The sequence below is a fragment of the Bombus vosnesenskii genome, unplaced genomic scaffold, assembly GCF_011952255.1.
Source record: "Bombus vosnesenskii isolate JDL3184/JDL3185 unplaced genomic scaffold, Bvos_JDL3184-5_v1.1 scf7180000013883, whole genome shotgun sequence".
Lineage (NCBI taxonomy): Eukaryota > Metazoa > Arthropoda > Insecta > Hymenoptera > Apidae > Bombus > Bombus vosnesenskii.
The window spans coordinates 651,820-671,195 of NW_022883264.1; the positions used below are offsets into that span (position 1 = coordinate 651,820).

General features: G+C 31.8%; 5 protein-coding genes and 1 long non-coding RNA gene across 10 annotated transcripts; 3 read left to right on the top strand and 3 right to left on the bottom strand.

Moving 5' to 3' along the window:
- Window positions 1–30: 30 nt before the first annotated feature.
- LOC117239144 (DDB1- and CUL4-associated factor 5) lies at window positions 31–4,345 on the bottom strand. 4 transcript variants are annotated; one of them, XM_033504503.1, is made up of 8 exons: window positions 4,261–4,345; window positions 3,468–3,838; window positions 3,054–3,234; window positions 2,710–2,979; window positions 2,412–2,638; window positions 2,114–2,328; window positions 1,774–2,044; window positions 31–1,692 (listed from the first exon to the last, which is right to left on the bottom strand). In XM_033504503.1, exons 2-8 carry the CDS (start codon window positions 3,661–3,663, stop codon window positions 695–697), a joined length of 2,358 nt encoding a protein of 785 aa, XP_033360394.1. In that variant the 5' UTR covers window positions 3,664–3,838; window positions 4,261–4,345; the 3' UTR covers window positions 31–694. The 4 variants fall into 4 exon arrangements, with proteins under 4 accessions (XP_033360394.1, XP_033360395.1, XP_033360392.1 ...); XM_033504504.1 differs by having other exon boundaries at window positions 4,265–4,340; XM_033504501.1 differs by having other exon boundaries at window positions 4,087–4,313.
- Window positions 3,912–5,810, top strand: LOC117239148 (cancer-related nucleoside-triphosphatase homolog). Its single transcript, XM_033504510.1, has 5 exons — window positions 3,912–4,043; window positions 4,322–4,389; window positions 4,666–4,837; window positions 4,909–5,014; window positions 5,089–5,810. Exons 2-5 carry the CDS (start codon window positions 4,335–4,337, stop codon window positions 5,365–5,367), a joined length of 612 nt encoding a protein of 203 aa, XP_033360401.1. The 5' UTR covers window positions 3,912–4,043; window positions 4,322–4,334; the 3' UTR covers window positions 5,368–5,810.
- LOC117239145 (serine/threonine-protein phosphatase 5) lies at window positions 5,391–8,903 on the bottom strand. Of its 2 annotated transcripts, XR_004494357.1 has the most exons (9): window positions 8,632–8,725; window positions 7,747–8,136; window positions 7,381–7,667; window positions 7,138–7,243; window positions 6,926–7,068; window positions 6,444–6,751; window positions 6,260–6,341; window positions 6,059–6,188; window positions 5,391–5,973 (listed from the first exon to the last, which is right to left on the bottom strand). XR_004494357.1 is itself a non-coding variant. In XM_033504505.1 (8 exons), the coding sequence occupies exons 1-8, from the start codon at window positions 8,723–8,725 to the stop codon at window positions 6,129–6,131; spliced, it is 1,470 nt and encodes a 489-aa protein (XP_033360396.1). In that variant the 5' UTR covers window positions 8,726–8,903; the 3' UTR covers window positions 5,391–6,128. The 2 variants fall into 2 exon arrangements, 1 of the variants encoding a protein (XP_033360396.1); XM_033504505.1 differs by having other exon boundaries at window positions 5,391–6,188; window positions 8,632–8,903.
- A 765-nt stretch (window positions 8,904–9,668) lies between these two features.
- Window positions 9,669–11,281, top strand: LOC117239147 (isopentenyl-diphosphate Delta-isomerase 1). Its single transcript, XM_033504509.1, has 2 exons — window positions 9,669–10,004; window positions 10,392–11,281. Exons 1-2 carry the CDS (start codon window positions 9,735–9,737, stop codon window positions 10,845–10,847), a joined length of 726 nt encoding a protein of 241 aa, XP_033360400.1. The 5' UTR covers window positions 9,669–9,734; the 3' UTR covers window positions 10,848–11,281.
- Window positions 11,282–13,439: 2,158 nt separating this feature from the next.
- On the bottom strand, window positions 13,440–13,811 carry LOC117239097. Its single transcript, XR_004494351.1, has 2 exons — window positions 13,674–13,811; window positions 13,440–13,509 (listed from the first exon to the last, which is right to left on the bottom strand). It is a non-coding gene; the product is annotated as an uncharacterized LOC117239097 (long non-coding RNA).
- LOC117239095 (arylsulfatase B-like) lies at window positions 13,786–19,326 on the top strand. The gene is made up of 8 exons (XM_033504390.1): window positions 13,786–14,109; window positions 15,458–15,617; window positions 15,791–16,017; window positions 16,094–16,334; window positions 16,601–16,758; window positions 17,028–17,319; window positions 17,432–17,739; window positions 18,156–19,326. The coding sequence occupies exons 1-8, from the start codon at window positions 13,987–13,989 to the stop codon at window positions 18,384–18,386; spliced, it is 1,740 nt and encodes a 579-aa protein (XP_033360281.1). The 5' UTR covers window positions 13,786–13,986; the 3' UTR covers window positions 18,387–19,326.
- The last annotated feature ends 50 nt before the right edge of the window (window positions 19,327–19,376 follow it).

Genomic DNA, 19,376 nt, shown 5'->3' on the forward strand with positions numbered 1-19,376 from the left:
AATTTATTGGACAATAAATTAATGCATAAATTTAGGTCATTCTTTCCTTTATTTATTATAAGTTAATAAAGACGTATAAATGCAGGATTAAATAATGCAATATCCTTAACTTGTTTTCAAAGCTAAACATATAAGAAAAAAATGTATATCAATTTATTGTTTTATTATTTTCCATCACACTTACAAACCATGTCAACAATACACATTAGCTGGATCGCTTATTATAGCTAATGTAGCATCAATTTACCTATAATTCTCGGCGGTGTTTTGCTGGAGTTTCGATTATATATGATTTAATGGTCATATCCAAACATGTTTATATTATAATAATAAATCAAATTTTCTAAACAATTGAGACATCAGTTATTAATAATTTTAAACATTTTAGACTACTAAATTCGTATAATCCTTTGTACCAATTATAAAATATTGTAATTAGATGATAATGAAAATTGTTCTAAATATGGTGAAAGAAGATTTATTTTTCTGGGACAGTCTTGTATGATAAGAGATTCCAATAAAATATAGCATACATATGAAGATAACGGAAAAATAATAAAGTCTAAAAGAAGATAGAAAAAACCGGTCATATTCGCGTGCGAACGAACTTAGTATTATAAAAATATACTTCAAGGAATCACAGATTCATTATGTACAAAAGGAAAGGGATTAAAATGTTGAAGGTAATAGGAGCTTAATCGGAAGAATCAGTTGTAGTTGAAATAGTTTGGGATAAAGGCTTAGATCGAATACGATAGCTCCTTCTTACTACATTCACCTTCTTTCTAAAATATTCTAGATTTTTTAGTTTCTGCTCATGATCTGAGCTCTCTGCATCATTTTGATCTTTCTGTGCTTGTTCACCATTTTTTTCACTTGTAGATACTCCTGATGTGATACCACTGTCAGGAGTTGAAGGAACTTTGCTTGATTTGTTCACTGGCACTGATGGACCATCTTTCTGGATTTTTATTGCATTACTAACATCATTTAAATAAAGCTTCCAATCTCTGCCTGATTTCTTCTTCTTTGTATCATAATCAATTTTTTGCCGTTTGCTCTTATTTTTGGTACTGTCATTTTTTGAGTTACTTTTACATTTTTTGTGTTTCCTTCTGTGTACTTTCGTAGAAGTATCAGAATCAGTTTTCGAATGCTTACGTTTACCAGAAATGTCGTTATCCTCTGAACTGCTACTGCTGTAATTTGAATGTTTTGCTTCCCTCTCAATATGCACAACATATCGTGATCTTCTAGAAACTACGCCAGAACTGGTACTAGGCTGAGTTGTGTCAACAGGTTGTTCATCACTATCAGAGTCACTATTAATTTGTAACACTGCACACTTTATTCCGGCCCTTCTTATCTCAGTAATTTTACTATGTTTCCTCTTAAGAAATTTTACTTTTGATTTAGATTTACACTTAACTTGTGCATTGTCACCATCACTGGCAGAACCTGAGGCAGATGGTTCTGACGCTGCAGCTGAGGCATTATTTGCTGGTGCATCACAATCTACAGCTGCAAGTTTCATTAGTTTTTCTCTACGATATGCTATAAGTTGTGTTATACGATTTGGGGACTCTAATGGTCTTTCAGGGGCTACTCCACCCCCACAGGATCCACGGGATGCCAGTGTTATCGCTGGCCCCAAAATACTTGACATCAATTGACGGTCAAATGCCGTAGAGTCTACAAGAAAATAAATTAATATTTCACTCAAAATTATTTTTGTTTAGTACTTCAATGTAAAAATTTGAAAAAAAGATTTACCATCAGAATCTGTTGCACTATAAACTCGTCCAGTTATAAGATTACTTTCAGAATCACTAGGGGTTTGAGGTGCTGTTGACATATCTTCAGAAGTCCAACCTTCAACCTCACGTTGTACCAATGAATCAAAAAATGCCATCATTCTAGGATCTTCTCTGGTTGATTGATGGCTATAATCATGTGTCATAAATTGTCCACTACGTAATACTAGTCCAATATATTCATCATGTGTAAATACTCTCCTTTGCCTCTCTTGTCTTCCATCATCCCTCTAAAATATAAATATAGAAACAATGATATATGCTATCAACATGTATAATAAAATTATTCCATAAATTACCTTTAATCCACCTAAGCAATTGCTTCCAAGAGGAAATGGACTCCAAATCTTTATGAGTTTCTCAACTCCAGATGAAGCAAAAATACAACTAGCTTGATTGTATCGTACTTGATTAACAATGGACCTGTGCCCACGTAATACCATGTGTGCAAAATTTACCCATTTTACATCCTCAGAAGGAATTTTCCACATATATAGATTAAAATCGTCAGAACCTTAAAGTTATAAGTTGAAATGTATGTAAATACTAGCAGAAGAAGTATATAAAAAGATTTATGATTATTGCAGTACTACTTACCAGAAAGGACATACTCATCATTATCTCCAGCAAAACAACATGATTTCATTGTGCAACTGTTATAGTATCCAGGATGATCAAACTGACATAAATGAGTAGAAGAGTCTACATCATAAAGTACAGGAGGTAATCTTCTTCTCAAAGCTAGCAATCTATTACCTGCTGCATTAAATCTAACATTCATACAACTCTGAGCTGAACTTTCATTTCCATAACGTAATATAGGTCTGTAAATATTATTATAGTTATTATTTTGACGAAACATTTTCATATGATTTTATTTGAATTTTTTACTTACTTCAAAGGTTTTCTTACATCCCACATGCTAACTCCTTCTTTAGCATTGGCGGTTGCAAGCATTCTCGGCTCAACAGGATTAAACATTACAGAGTGAAAAGCAGTTTTGTACCGTGCCAAACAAAATGTTTCCATAGCATTGGATCCTCGTATGTCATAAATTAAAACTCTCCCATCATCGCAGGCGCTTGCAAATACATTGTCATTATGCGGATGTACTGACAGTCCATAAACAGGTTTCTCATGGACGAAGAGATTCACAACATCTCCTCTATATCAAGAAATAAATAATTGTTTAGTTCTATATGTTTATATATAAAAGTGTTTAAGGAAGAAGCTTCATACGTTCGTAAGTCATGAACAATAACTTGATCGTCATTTCCAGCAGAAAATATTTTTGTTTTGCTATTATCGTAACCAAGACAGAAAATATTACTAATGTGTTGAACTTTCATTACTGTGGGTTTGCCTACATCTTGTATTGCTTGCTCTACTTTCCATAATAAAACTCTTCTGTCATCACCACCTGTTAAATTAATGATAAAATAATTTTAAACAATAAATATATTTTCATTTCAATAATCAATTTAATACATTACAAAAACATATATCCAGGAACTAACACATGTTTTGCACAATCGTGTAATTACTTAAAAATATCAAAAGGCTTCAATTTTCCGTCGAACTTTAATTTTCTAAATCGACGGGCATAAGCCGTGTAAGAACGAAATAAATTAAACATATTTGTTAACTTCTTACCGGAAACCAATAGATCTCCTTGATTCGAAAATTCAATCGCATTGACGCATCCATAATGCGATAGTAGATCTTTCCTAAACAGATTTTCGGAGCTTTCGAACCTTGCATTAACGAGGCGTTTGCAGTAGTCGACTTTGTCGTCGATTTGTCTTGCGACGAAATACGAGAGCGGATTATAATTGGAAGGACGAGCCATTTCTTTGCATATACTGATACGTATACGAAAACGGATAGAACCGTCGTCTTCACCCTTCGTCCCTTTCTTCCATGTATCCTGTAACTAACGCCCGTATTCTCTTCGTCGATTAAGTACCCTTAGTGCACCTCAAAGATTCTAAGACTGTCTCGCGTACTTAGTAAACCGGGGAGACCTATAGAATAGGGAAATTCGTGGCGCAATCAAATCTACGAGATTATTATAGGTTGTAACTATTATAAGTTTCGTCGTGGCCGATCTTATATTTATTCTGTGACAGACGTGTCGCGAGTATACACCTCATAAACTCACACAAACATAAGTTACACGAGGTGCGTCTCACGCACCAACGCACTTCTGAACACAACCAAAGTACATATGTAGGTAGTAGGTACCCACATATACAAAGGCGTTTCAGCCCACCCGAACAGATTGTCTTACTCGAGCACAATCAGCTGATCGCTATTCAGCGACTCCACGTTGTGGCTAATATTATCAATCTTTTCCTTTCGATTTCTTATCCATATCATCGATACATATATCTCTAACTAAATAGCCCCATTAAATAAAAATATTTTTTCTTTTTATTTCGATTACCTACTATCTTCTTACGTTTATATGCAAGTGTCACTCACAACTGTTACTTAAACACTTCTAGAAAAACAAGGAGCATGGATACCGGCGCCGCATTGCGTGTCTCACGCGTACTTCTCACTGGCCCTCCTGGTAAGTCCGCGATTTTCAAAAATTACATGGTGTTCAAAAAATCGCCCACTACTAGTAACTTTTACATATCCTCAATGTTCAAAATATTTAATATTTTTTCTTTTAATTATTTACATTTCTTATTTATTTAAATCACCGTCATATAACATGTGTAATTTTATAATAATAAGTAATGTATTTGTTGTATTCTTTAAAATTTATTAGTTAATCTTCTAATCGTTTATTGTAAATAAAAATAGTTTATAATGGTTTTGAATAAAATGAGAACTGCCATAGGTATAGGAAAAACTACGTTATGTAAAAAGTTAGCTTTGATGATGGAGGAACAAAGTTGTAAGTTTGATGGATTTTATACTGAAGAAGTTCGAGGTCAAAGTGGTAGCAGGATTGGATTTGATGTTGTGCTAATGAAAAACCGTGACGAAAAATCAACATTGGCACGAATTGAGTTGGTATTAATTTCTTAAATATATAAAGTTTAATTTCCTTTTTGACTAAGACAATACTACTTGTAAACAGAAATGTGATAAACCAGTCGCAGCACTCTAAATATAAAGTGGGGAATTATCATGTGTTTCTTAATGATTTTGAAGCAACAGCATTGCCTGTCTTTGATTCAAATGCAGTAAGCAGAATAGTTTTATATATTTTATACATATTTATAATTGTAATCAATTCATTAATTTTCGATTTCCTTAGGACATATTAATCATAGATGAAATTGGAAAAATGGAATTGTTTAGTCAAAGATTTCATGATAAAATAGTGAAGTTATTTTTTGGAACTTCAAAAATACCTTTTGTAATTGCGACGATACCTCAAATGCATAAAGTACCGCAACGGCATTTATCATTGTTCCAAAAGCTTCATGCAGATAAAAGATGTAAAATTATAACTGTGAATCGTCAAAATCGAGATAATTTACCAGGAGAAATTTTTCCGCTCATTTCACAAGGTACACAAGTTTCCTTTTTTTAAAGAAAAACAATATAAATTTTAAATACATTATAAACATCGTTTATTATTAACAAAAAAACAAAATGTTAGATTAAAGAAATCCTTCCAATCACGTTAAATTTGTAAAAAAGTAGTTATCACAAATAACGTGACAAATAGTGACTGGCTGGAAAATTGTACTACATAGTCATGCTAAATTGCATATGTATTAGATATTTTCGTAATAATTATCGTCTTGTAAAAACCACCATTATTCATTAAAGAATAAATTAAAAGAATAACAGGTGTGTTCATTATATGTTCAGCACCTTCTGCAAATATTAGAATATAAGTTAATCTGTTGAGATCTTTGAGATCATTTACTCAGCTTGTGCGTGAACATTAAAATCTTTAGTGAATAAGGTGGTTCAATTGAGGGTACAAAATAGAAACGTTTCTTTTCTTCTTTGCGTCATTTCGTTACAGTGAAACATAAATTGCTAATGAGGCATTAGTCTTATCATAGACAAGAAAATTTGATATATGTCTGTTTGCATGTTCTCAAAACAAGCAAACTTTTTTCATTTTTGTACCCATCAATATTACATCTTCATTGCAGTTATTATGATACAGAAGATTTTCATGTTCCTAAAAAGAATACAGTACTTTATTGTTTTGGAGAAGCCTAAGTGTTTCTCACCTTCTCCATTTCGGTATCAAATATATTACGCACACTTTGATTGGGCTACTCGTATTCAGTTATTGTTATTCATTTATTTATCAATAATACCTAGGGTGTTCCACTAGCACATGAATTTTAGTAGAGAATTAGCATATGCCATTGGCCTTATATTTGGATGAGCCTGAAACAAAAGTACATCCTTATGTAGTACAATTAAAAATTATAAAACTTATTAATTAGTTTGTAACATACCACTGCCTCGTATGATGTGAAATGGGGTTCCATATCTTTACCATTAAGTGTGATAAAAGCGCCTCTGTTACCCATAGTATCACTAAGAATAAATAATAAAATTAATATACAATATGACTGTATTAAAGATCGTTCATTTCATAAAGAACAATTATTTTTAAACTAATAATACACGTTTATATACCAATAATTTGGAGCAGAAAATACAGTAATACATTTTCCAAAGTGACCAACTTCATATCCATCATTTTTCACTTCGTGACTTCTTATAATGTAATCAAGATTGTTCATGGCAAGGAAATTTTGTGTAACATCAGGGCCAAACTGTACACCAACTCCTCTTTTACTGGGTGCTCTTCCAGCTTGTGGTTGTGGATCTGACCATAATAATTCGCACATTAGCCCTTCTTCTGGTGGTTGTCTATTCCTATCAATTTCTCGAATTTCTTTTAACGTAACGTCGTCTCTTGAAAATAGACCACCATGCATTACCTACAAATCCCATAAACACATAATTTATATATACACCATTGCATAACTATCAGGAAACCAGGAAAGTCCGCTTCATTCTTTATTGATTGTTATTGATTAAAACAACGCAAACTTCCTTGGTTACCTACTATATTAAATTCAACATCTCTCTTCTACGTAACAATATAAACTTACAAGTATTCTATTATTAAGACAATGGGCAAGAGGGAGCCAATTGTAAACCTCTGTAAATAACTCAGCCATTTGAGCAGAATATTTTGTTTTAACCTCACCATCAAATCCATACATTTGATTCATTGTAGCAGATTCATGGTTACCTAAATATTGTACTTTACTATGAATATGTACAACATGTTAATGATATAAATAGATTGGTAAGAGTATACCTCTAGACATAAAAAAGTGGTTTGGATATAATAATTTAAATCCAAATAGGGTAAATATACATTCTACGGAGAAGGAGCCTCTATCTACAAAATCTCCATTGAATAACTGTATAACTATTAAGAAATATATGATACTATTGTACTTGTATTAGTAATATATTTAATTATAGTATATTTAATCATTAAATTAGTAAATATGAAATGTAGTAATAGGTATAACTTATTTACTATTATAAAAGATACATATGGATTAGTTTCTGATGGTAATCCATTTAATTCAAATATATTAAGTAAATCATAGAATTGTCCATGTATATCTCCACAGATAGTAAATTTACTATCTTCAGGAATTGTAACGTCAACTAAGCTTGGTTGTGCCATAAACCATGCTTTTATATCTAAAAGAATTTTATAAGCATATTTACGGTGTAATTTATTTTGTTCCTTATACCATACTAATAAATCTTGCATAAATTGCAACGTAACTTTTTCATCTTCAAGTTTAGGCCCGGTATATTCATCTTCGATAGCTATAAAACAAAAACAATCACAACAGAACTTTTTTTAAGCATATTTAAACTCATTAAATAAATATTAAGTATAATTTACCCATTGCTTCTAAATTAATCATATCTGCTATATTTTTTTTATTTTCTTCCACTGAGATTGCTTTTTCAAAGGCTAACATTTTTAATGTTTTAGAACATTCTGTGTATTTAATCTTTGCATCTTTATCATTTGGTCTTGCTTTAGTAACAGTTTTATAATCCTTAAGAGCTAGTTTGAACTTGCCAAGTGACATATGAGCTGCAGCTCTACGATAATATCCCTTCACGTAATTTTTATCTAAATCAATAGCTTTTGATGCATCTGTAAGTGCATATCCAAAACATTCTGTTTTTAGATAAGCAAAACTTCTATTTCCATAATAAACTGCCACTGTAGGATTTACTTCTATAGCTTTAGTATAGAATTCTATGGCTTTGTCATAGTCTTGATCTAAAAAGAAAATAATGAAATATACGATAGATAATAGCGAAAAAATTATAATTAATGTTTTGTTTGTTTTCAACATATACACCGGAAGGATAACAGATTACTTTTTATTTCGCTATAATGGAAGTACTCTAAAAATTAACACTTTTATGTTGTCAAAATGAAATTACTACAAATTTGACACATCAAATAAAACATGTTATATGAAATGTCATAATTAAAGTGACAAACATTACAAATGAACATAATTATTTAGAATAAACTTGTAGCAGCGATATAACAAGGAACCTGATTGTTTTAAATTTCAAAACTTCTAATGATTAGGTTTACACTTGATAATTTAATGATAATTTACGTTACGGAAGTTGGGTTAGTTTTCAACGTACACGTGACTAAATTACATTATTCTAATGTTAATCATGAATTTTTGCTTAGCTTGGTATCTAAACACAAAATAAATAGCAAGATCAAATTTATAAGGAAAGTTTGTAAACGCACTTTTAAAATATTCATTTGCTTCTTCTTTAAATTTTTCCGCTTTGGCCGCATCTTCTGGCGATATTACTCCCGTAATTTCTGCGTTCTCACTCATTTTGCGCTTTATACTAACAAACTAATGGGATGATATAAAATGACTTAAATTATATCGAAACGTAGACAATAAATAACACATTAAAGAAACAATAATTTTTTTTATATAACGGTCTTTATTGCAGACACACTGAAACCCTGAAATCTACTCAACTACCCCACGAAGCGATTCGATCGATCGAAGTCGAGAACCAACGAGAACTATCGATCATTACGATTCAAATGACATAATTATATTATAACTATACATAATATAAAACTTCATGATATATTAAATTTTCTGCAATTTTTCTGTAATATCATGTCTATTGCATCCTTTATATTTTATTTATTAGGCAACAAAATGATCATAACAATTTAAGATTAAATTACAGTATTTTCAATTATTATCTATACATTTTATAAAATTATTCTTAAATGATTATTTTAATTGCTTACAATAAATATCGTTTTTAACAAAAACTTATTTCTTTTACATCACAATAGCCAATTTTGTTATTAGTATAGTATATTCAAAACTCTACCACCACGCTCTCTATATTTCAGTGTGTATAAATCTTTATCATAAGAGAACTGGTTGATCTACAATTGGAAGCATTCACAGTGGATCAAAAAATCTTATGTATTTATTCAAAAGATGCTATCATGACGTCAGGAAAGATGATTTATGTAATATGTATGTCAAAAATATATGGCCGCATTTCTCAAAAAGAAAGTTTCCCCGCCTAGTATGCTTGTCGTATTTCTAGTTAAACGTTTTATGTTTATACCATCATTTAAATATACATGTTAGATTTAACTTCTTACTGATTTTGATAATTTTGCATATCCCCGAGTATATCGCATCCATAATAATCTTCAAGCTCAAATAATGTAAATAACTTTTAAAGGAAGGTCACTGATTTAATTAACCTATACTTTGCATATCATACTATATTGGAGCCAGCTTGAGTGTATAAATTGTTGTACGTTGAACATTTTTCAATACTATTTAAGAGGAGACTACTGTGATGGCTCAAGTGGCTAGAACATTGCGTGCTGCTGTACGAAGTTTAACATCACCAATGAGGAGTTTCGGTAGTGCCCAACCTTTACAGGAAGCTGCTTTAGAGGAACGTTGTATTCTTGTTGATGAGTCGGACAAGCCTCTTGGTAATGCCACAAAAAGAGACTGTCACATTGTTAATTCTGATGGACAAGTTTTACTTCATAGAGCATTTAGTGTCTTTTTATTCAATGGTAAAGGAGAACTATTACTTCAAAAAAGGTCTCCCAATAAGGTATGTACTTCTTGTATATGTAGATCACAGAAGAAAAATATGATAAGTACATTTTTGCTGATTTCTCATTTGAATGTCACTTTATGATTACAAAGGTGAACTTCCGTTACATTAATTATTAAGATAAGTAATATTTTAATATTATAATGAGAAATATCTAAAATATTTTAAAGAAGATAAAAAAATACATATTTAGCTCCAAAATCAAATAAAAGGGCAATTTTGTTAATATGAGATTTATTGTCAATATAATAAATTTTAAAATCACTGCCTTATAAGAACTAGGAAATGTGACTTATCATGCTTTTCTTCTGTAGTTTTTATACAAAAGTTGTACATTTATATTAAGTATATTAGATTAATGGCAGAAGATTTTTCTTTTTATAGATAACATTCCCAAACCGTTATACAAATACATGCTGTAGTCATCCATTATTTGAAATTCCCGAAGAAACTGAAGAACGTGAGGCACTAGGAATTCGTAGAGCAGCAAGAAGAAGACTGAATTTTGAGTTAGGAATTCCTTTGTCAGAAATTTTGCTATCAGATTTTTTCTACTTAACAAGAATTCATTATCAAGATGTGGAAGGTATATGGGGTGAACATGAAATAGATTATGTGTTATTTATACAAAAAGATAATGTAACATTGGATCCAAATCCAGATGAAATCAGTGAAATTCGTTGGGTATCAAAATCAGAAATCAAAGATATTGAGAAAAATCTTAATCCATTGAGTCCCTGGTTTAAATTAATTCTTAAGCATAAATTGTCATCGTGGTGGGATAATCTACATTCATTAGAAAAAATACAAGATCATAAAACAATACAAAGATTTTTATAATACCTTTGAACAAAGAATTAAGTTCAATAGCCTTATCACACATAACGTTAATTAAGGTATTTTATTACCATCCAAATATTTAAATAATTAATAACAAAAGATTTGAGGATGAAATCCGTACAAAATGATTAGTTTTATGCAATAAGTTGTACACTATAAATATAATTGCAGTATAAGTACAAAAGTAAATTTGTTCATATAAACTTGCACTTTGTAAATATTGAAATATTTAATATAATTTTGATAACTTGGCTAATTACCATTAGACAATTTGTATACTTATATAAATTTTGTGAATACATTTTTGTCATAGGAAAAATAATTTTGTAAATATATAGTAAACCATGAACTAATCTTTCTTAAATACTATTTTCTTACTAAAAAGTGTGTAAATAAAAAGTAAAACTCAAAAATACGAAGATATAAAAATTTTATACTGCAACGAATGATAAATTTAAAACAATTTTCTACATCTTTATGTTAATGTATCTTCCACTTTATTCATTATTAAAAAGTCAAAGAAAAAATGGTTTTTATCATGTATTGAATATAATATTTAGAATAATGCAATAAAATAATAGAACATGATCAGTAAAATGTAATAGAAATATCTTCATTATAGTTTCAAAAATGGTTTAAAAGGTATAAAAAAGGTTTAAGAAGTTTAAAAAAGATCTCAGAGGTCTAAAAAAGGTTTTAAAGGTTTAAAAAATAACATTAATTTCTATATTTGATGGTATTTCAAAGGTTAATAAAAAATGGTTTGTTGTAAGGGTTCACAACTTTATTATTTATATACAAAATATGCGTAATTTTTCAACGATTCTATGAATAAACCTTATTGCGTTTATAAACTGTTATATGATTATTAAATTCTCTTGTTGTACAATAAAATATTATATCACTATGATTTAATAATTTAATATAGAATTAGTATTTAATGGGTTGAAAATATATTGAATAAAGATATTGATTGGATATTAGAAATGACGGATATCTCCATCTTTAACCAACAAGAGTATAGAAAAATATGTGTTTTAAAGAAATACAAATTTAAAAGGAAAAGTTGTGCTAAAATATTTAATTACAGGCAGATAATAATTATGCAATTTTATGTCTACCTCAGTCTAATATTGGGATATATTTGTATTCATCTAATAAAGGTTTTATTTTATTATCATTTATTAATACTTTCGTTTAATTTATTATTAATCCTTTATATCTATGGGCGAGATAGTTCACGATACAATGTTTATTGATATTAGTGCTGCATTATTATGAATTTATGCAGCATTAACATGTGTTTTATTCACTAAAACACGCATTAATGCGAGACATTTTATTCATAGATTCGGTAAAAATCAGTTTACGAGACACCTTGTCAGTAAATGCGGAGAGGTTAACATCTTAAAGATCAACTGTTTTTTTTGCGCCAATAACTAAAAAAACTAGAAATTTCCAGTCGTTGTTGCGGCAAATAAGCGTCTTCCAATTAAAGTATGTCAATGAGAGGGGAATAGTAATTTTATATAATATATATTTTTATATTTATATAATATATTTTATATATAATAAATTATATAATAAAATAAGGCAATGCAGCAAAAATATAAAGCACATTTTTTATCTTTTTAAAGATTGTCGGAGATTATTGAATAAAATATCTATTTAGTTATACATTTAGCTGAACATTATGTAATATAGATATACTTACCTATTACACGTGTAAAAAAGATTATTCCAGAATTCTATGTTTTTCGATGAGAATGACGATGCAATGTGTATTTCAGAAGTATAGGATTATGAGTTTTTATTGGAAGTTGCGAAGACGAAAACTGTAAACTGCGTATTTTTTTAAATAAATTTTAAAGTATTATAGAATTAGAAATAAAGGAACGGAAGTTTGATTTTCTTTTAGAATTATTGTCCTCGCTTGTTTCATTCCTTTAGTAAAGATCTTAAGAACTTTATCTTCTTCCGACTCCTTCTTTTAAATTTTTAAATACATTTTGTGAGTTTTGTGAGTTTTGAAATTGTAAATACATCTCCCAAGCATCTAGCTGTAATTTGTTTTTTTCGTTTATTTCAATATTTTGAAATTCATTCACTTTAAGATATGTGGAAAACTTTTATGTATATACATATATTATGATATACAAAGCATTTTGAAATTTTATCAGTGTAATGAGAAGCGACTATCATGATCATATTGGTAAATTTGAAAGCAGTCTGGAAATGTGTATAGGGTGGTCCATGCAATTGTGTTAGGTTATAACTTCGTAACCAGTGCAGTCACAGAAAAATGTCAAAGGAGAAAGACGAATAGTTAAGAGAGTGCATCCGCAGGATCGTGTTTTGTTTAAAAGTGCAAAGGTGTGTGTACAATCAATAATTGCATTATATTTTTGAATGAAAATGTATACTTATTTTTATATAGAAAGATTCCCCTCGTCATTCTACGCAAAGGAGTAATGGGGTACAATAGTAAACAAATTATTAATTATCAAGATATTTAAAAAAAATATTTTGATAATTTCTTTGTTATCGTTCCTTAGTTACCACCGAGACAATAAGGGAGCTTACTTTGAATCAGTGAACCTGTTTGAATTTCATAAAACTTTGATCAGACATCAAGATCAGTATGTCGTTTCCTTGATTTTTTCTAACAGTTAATATATATCCAGTTATTATAATATATTCTATTATAACTTAAATAGCACTTAAAAATTAGTCGACACGTACAGAATATCTCGTACGCAGATAGACAATTACATAAGTACGGAAAATAACGCGTAAGACGAGAAGCAACCCAGCTGAAACACGTACCTTCTTTATTGTCGTAATTATTAGTGTACTTTCCCTCCCCTTTCGAGTGATCCATTCATGACATGCTTCTTCGTGGGTGGACTATATAAACGTTTATCTCTGTTCCTCATTCTTTCGTCATTCCTAGAAGTTCCTTCGTAAATATCGCGGGCACAATGTTCTGACCATCATCCTTGGTGAACCGTGTTTTAAAGTGCCAAAAAGAAAAAGTGCTCTGTGTTAAGCATTTTTCAACTTTTCGTTAAATTTTTATTATATTTTTACTTTGTTGCTTCTTTGTTTACTTTGTTTCTTTCGTTCAACTCTGCGAAGAATGCGTCGGTTTTCCATCATTTGGATAAGTACGTCTTTGCTGTCCCTAATATTGTTCATCGATTGTGCATTCGGCCTGTATGAAACGTCGCCTCATATTATTGTGTTTATGGCTGACGATTTGGTAAGACTATAATATATTATTTAAAATTAATGCTCAACAAATAAGTTTCATTAACTTTTAAATTTATTTCATTTAAAATTTATATATTTTTAGCAAAATTATTAAACCTCAGCTTTATTATGTTTTGGTATATCGTATACGAAACTTTTATAATATTTGCAGCGAATTTAAATACTGACGAGTTAATCAAAATGTAAATTATTTGTACAGCAAATAAATTTAAGAATTTTATAAAACAAGTGATTTGGTAAAAGATCAGGTACATCGCGTGAAATGGGTACTTGATATTTTAACGTTTTGCATTAGATCGACACGTGCCAATTTAATTTAAGAAGCAGGACATGACCTATTATAGTTGCCCAGTCCAGAAAGTAGATGAAAACTACAAATCGAAATAAAAATTTACGAAAGTTGTACTTATGCAAAGTGCAACCGTCCATATATTACTTATGCTTGTCTGCTTCGTCTAATTCGCTGCAATTAATCTGTAGTACGAAAGCGTTTTGAATTAAAATTATCCTTAGTTAAGGCAATTATCGTGACTTGAAAATTACTTACGCCCCCTCATCTAACAAGGATGCTAGTGCTTGTGACTCATCCTAACCGCAAAACAAAAATCTCCCTCTTATCTACCATGACATATCAATTACTACTATTATGCTATCATATTTTATTATTACATAATCGTTTATTATCTCATCCATAGATGTATAAGCGTAATTTACCTTGGGAGTATATCATTTTGACATTTGGCATGTTAGGAAACCAGTTTACGTTGGTATTCACTAATGTACCACCGGATATACTAGCTTCTTTCTTACATATATAACCTATTTCTCGAATTTACAACTGGCTCAATTAGGTCACTTAGCGAATGTAATCTTGGATAATATGACGAGAAGGTATTGTCCAATGATAATCCCTCAGGGTTACTAGGTTTAGATCTTATTCCGTGCAGAGTTCCGAAGACTTATCTGTTAATCCTTTATTTCTTGCCACAAGCGGGATTAGATAGTTTGTTAAATTTAAAGCGAAACAAGGAATATACCTGCACCATTTAAGCTGCGTTTTTATGTCTAATGAGTAGCTAACATTTCACGAAATCTATTTTAACTTTTAGAACAAATACAGGGTTCAATTGTTCTAGAACTTCTACATTGAACAGACATTTCCTGCCTCTTTGTCAATTGCCAATAACTTTAATTAGTACTAGCACTAATGCTACGTTACATTATAATTTAACATTGCGTCTAAAATTATGAACCCTATTTTACGTAGAAAATAAGTTAACTTACTTTGTAATGGTATGAAGATAATTTTACGATTTGAGGTTTATTTTGTCTGATAGGGGTGGAATGACGTTAGTTTTCATGGATCGAATCAGATACTAACTCCTAACATCGATGCACTCGGGTACAATGGGATTATACTAAACAGACACTATGTACTACCGTCAAGCACGCCATCCAGGACAGCTTTTTTCACTGGACAGTATCCAATCCGTATCGGTACGTATTTGTACACGTTTAGAAGTATTATTATTTTGAGTTACGGGACTCTACCTGACTCTAAATCGTACTACGAATTTATGCTGCGTACACCTATAGTATACGTAACATCTCATGAATATTCTTGTTTAATGCAACATCAATTTTGTTTGCAATTGTTGATCTATATATAGGGATGCAAGGAGCTGACATTCGCGGTGGCGAACCACGTGGCCTGCCACTCGACGTCAAAATTTTACCAGAGTATTTACGAGACTTAGGATATACCACGAAATTAATTGGAAAATGGCATATGGGTTACTATACACCTCAGTACACGCCATTGCACAGAGGCTTCGATACGTTCCTCGGTTTTTACAACAGCTATATTTCTTACTACGATTATAGCTATTCGAATCAGGTGAGATGTTAAAAGCAATGTGAGAGTAGCAAAGCAAGTAGAAGTTTTATAAGATATCTTATTTGTACACTTCCAGAACATGAGCGGATACGATATGCATCGCGGAGACGATCCAGCTTACGGGATGAATCGCGAATACGCGACAGACATGTTCACCCGTGAAGCGATCAACATCATCGAGAATCACGAACTTAATAGGCCTCTTTATCTCCAGTTATCGCATCTTGCTGTTCACGCACCTTTAGAACAACCAACGAACGTGTACAACGATAGAGAGCCTATACACATTCGCGAGCCGAATCGTCGCAAATACGCTAGTACGTAGACGCGTCTAATTTAGACATAGCTGCTTCGCACTGACAGTAGTACAACTGGAAAAATGGAAATTTTAGAGAAGAGGCTTTTAGAAATTTACGAAGGAAACAATTCAGATTGGCTTCGTCGGATGAAAATAGGCTGGTCGCTAAAAGCCGCATAAATAGTTCACCTTTTCTGTGGCAGATCTCGTTATCTTAGTTCGTATTTGTACGGTTTACGATCTCATAAATCACACGACTAATTGAATGCGCTTGTCTTATTCTAGAAATGGTGTCGAAGTTGGACGAGTCGGTTGGGCGCATATTTCACGCGCTAGGCGAGAAAGGAATGTTGAAGGACTCCTTGATTCTGTTTCTAACCGATAACGGAGCAGCTTCGGTCGGTAGATACAGGAACTACGGCTCCAACTATCCCTTAAGAGGGGTAAGATCACGTCATTAAGACGGAGCTTCTATCCACTTGAAAATGAATCACCTAAGTTTCAGCATTCTCAAATTCAATTTCAAACTTTCGAATAATCGAATTTATTATACGTTATAATTGACATTGTACGTCAGAATTTCGTGTCAAAATTTCGACGAAAGTGAAGTTACGCTAAAGCTCGAAGCATCTCGGATAATATCGGTTGAACGGGACTCGGATAACCGAGAGTCCACCGTATACATCTACATTTTAGAATATTATTGTTACAGACAAAATACACGTTATACGAAGGAGGCGTGAGAGGAGTCGCGGCATTGTGGTCGTCCAGGCTGCAGAAAGCAGCCCGCGTATCCAATGAATTGGTACACATAACGGATTGGTTGCCAACATTATACTCTGCAGCTGGTGGAGATCCGAACGATCTATGCAACATCGACGGAATCGATCAATGGCGTCTACTTAGTGAAGGACGTGGAGGTGGCAGAGATAAAATTTTGTTGAATATCGACGAAGTTTTAAAAACTGAGGGAGCGATCTATAGTCGATTTAAATTGTTGAGGGGTAACTACTAAAATGCAGAATAAAATAAAAACCACCGCTAGGGTGATCGAAGTCGACGAAGATTTCGTCCTTCTCTAGATAATTAGGGATTTTTCCTAAAAAATGGTTCAAGGTACCAACGAAAATAGTTATTACGACGGATACTATGGCGACTCTGGAAAGACGTTAGAGACGCTACCTACGTACACGGATATCGTGATGAAAAGTACCGTTTCTGAGAGTCTCACTTATCATTTGGGTGGTCCGGTGACACAACCGAGTACAATGGTACGATTACGGCAAGATGCAACGGTTCAGTGTAATGCAAATTTCACGTATTACCGCAGACAGATGCTCACGCCTTGCAACGTCACGGAATGTTTATTCGACATAGTGAACGATCCATGCGAAACAAGGAACATCGCGAAAACGTATGTCAGGGTGAGTAATAGGTATGAATACCTTTACGTTATTTCGGCTAGTCAAAACGATATCAATATGTCAATGCGTTGCTGATCTAGTGCTGACGTTGTGTTAATGCAGTGCTGATGTAATGCTGATGTCATATCGATGTCGACAATGCGTACAGTAAATAGCATGAACGTAAGCACAGCTGAACATCGCTAATGCCATCCAACGTTGTGCCATCATTATCGATGTTCTTCGAGTCACAGTCTTCTATAATGATCGACCTTGCGTCTCCCTCTCCTTTCGTTTCCTTTCTATTATTATTATTATTATTATTATTATTATTGTTGTTGTTATTATTATTATTATTAAAAATCGTCGTTACGACCACCGATCTTGCTACATGATATTCTATATATTTTTATAATGTACTGATTTGTCGTCTGCAGATCGCCAGAGACTTGAACTATGATCTGGAACAGTATAGCCACAGTTTGAAGAAGCAAATGAAAAAACCGATCGATTGGTCGGCAGATCCGAGAAATAGAAACGATACGTGGGGACCGTGGGTGAAATCAGGGGATGCGCTGTGCAACGCTGCAGCTGTACTTGGCAACTTAGTCTACTACATCCACATATCGGTGATTTTGGTTTCGATATTACTGAGCAATTTTATATGACCATGCAACGTTTGTTCGAGCAGTGATTCTATAAGGAAATATTGTCGCAGCATCAAATGATTGTCGAAAATCGAAAATCAGTTGACTCAACTTGAAATGGCGCACAGAGTTTTAAACAACAGGGTAATAATTTGCCAAACTGAACAGTTTTTGAAGTCAAGTAGAACATATCTATTTGTGGTCGTTTTATCATCAGAAATTTTAGCAAAGTAAATGAACGTTTTAAAAGAATAGCACAATTTTTAATATTTTATGCTGCTATTTGTATTTTAACTAGTTCAATCTTTTATGTTCTATAATTAATAATTTTATATTGCATTAAATTTATATAAAATTAGACGTTTCTAGCGATGTAATATTTAACAGCGCAATCGGTTTGATTGTTAAAGCAAAGCGGTTACAGTTAGAACGCTAACAATTTGGAACGTAAATTGTTATTGTTACTAAAACAACTAGGAATAACGTTCATAGTCGAGCGATTTCATCGAAAGAAAATGTAAAAATATGGCTGGCAATGCTTCGGGTTAACTGGTGAATTATGACGATAAATATGATTAGCGAGGCAGAAATTGAAATAAATGGCTTCATATCTACGTTGTAATTAACGATTTTGCCGACCTTGCTGCGTAATTCAAACGAATATGTAATTTAGGTGCTTTGGACGATAGCCTTATAGCGAAGTATACTCGTTACCTGCCATAACTTAAGTCGTTTGTTTAGCAGTCGAGTTTTACGAGTTTATTATTTACGAAATGTCCATACTGTTTACTAATTCTGTTTAAATTAAAAATTATACATCTGATAAGAATTGGGAAAACGTTCCATTTGCATTACAATTCCAAGTTTAATGTACATACGCAAATATTTTAAACATGCGATTAATTTATTTACGTAAATACAACGATACGAGTTCCATAGGATATTTTAAAATACGAATAAAATAAGTGGTAAATCTCACAGAGAGAATAAAGTTATCGAATACAAAATAGT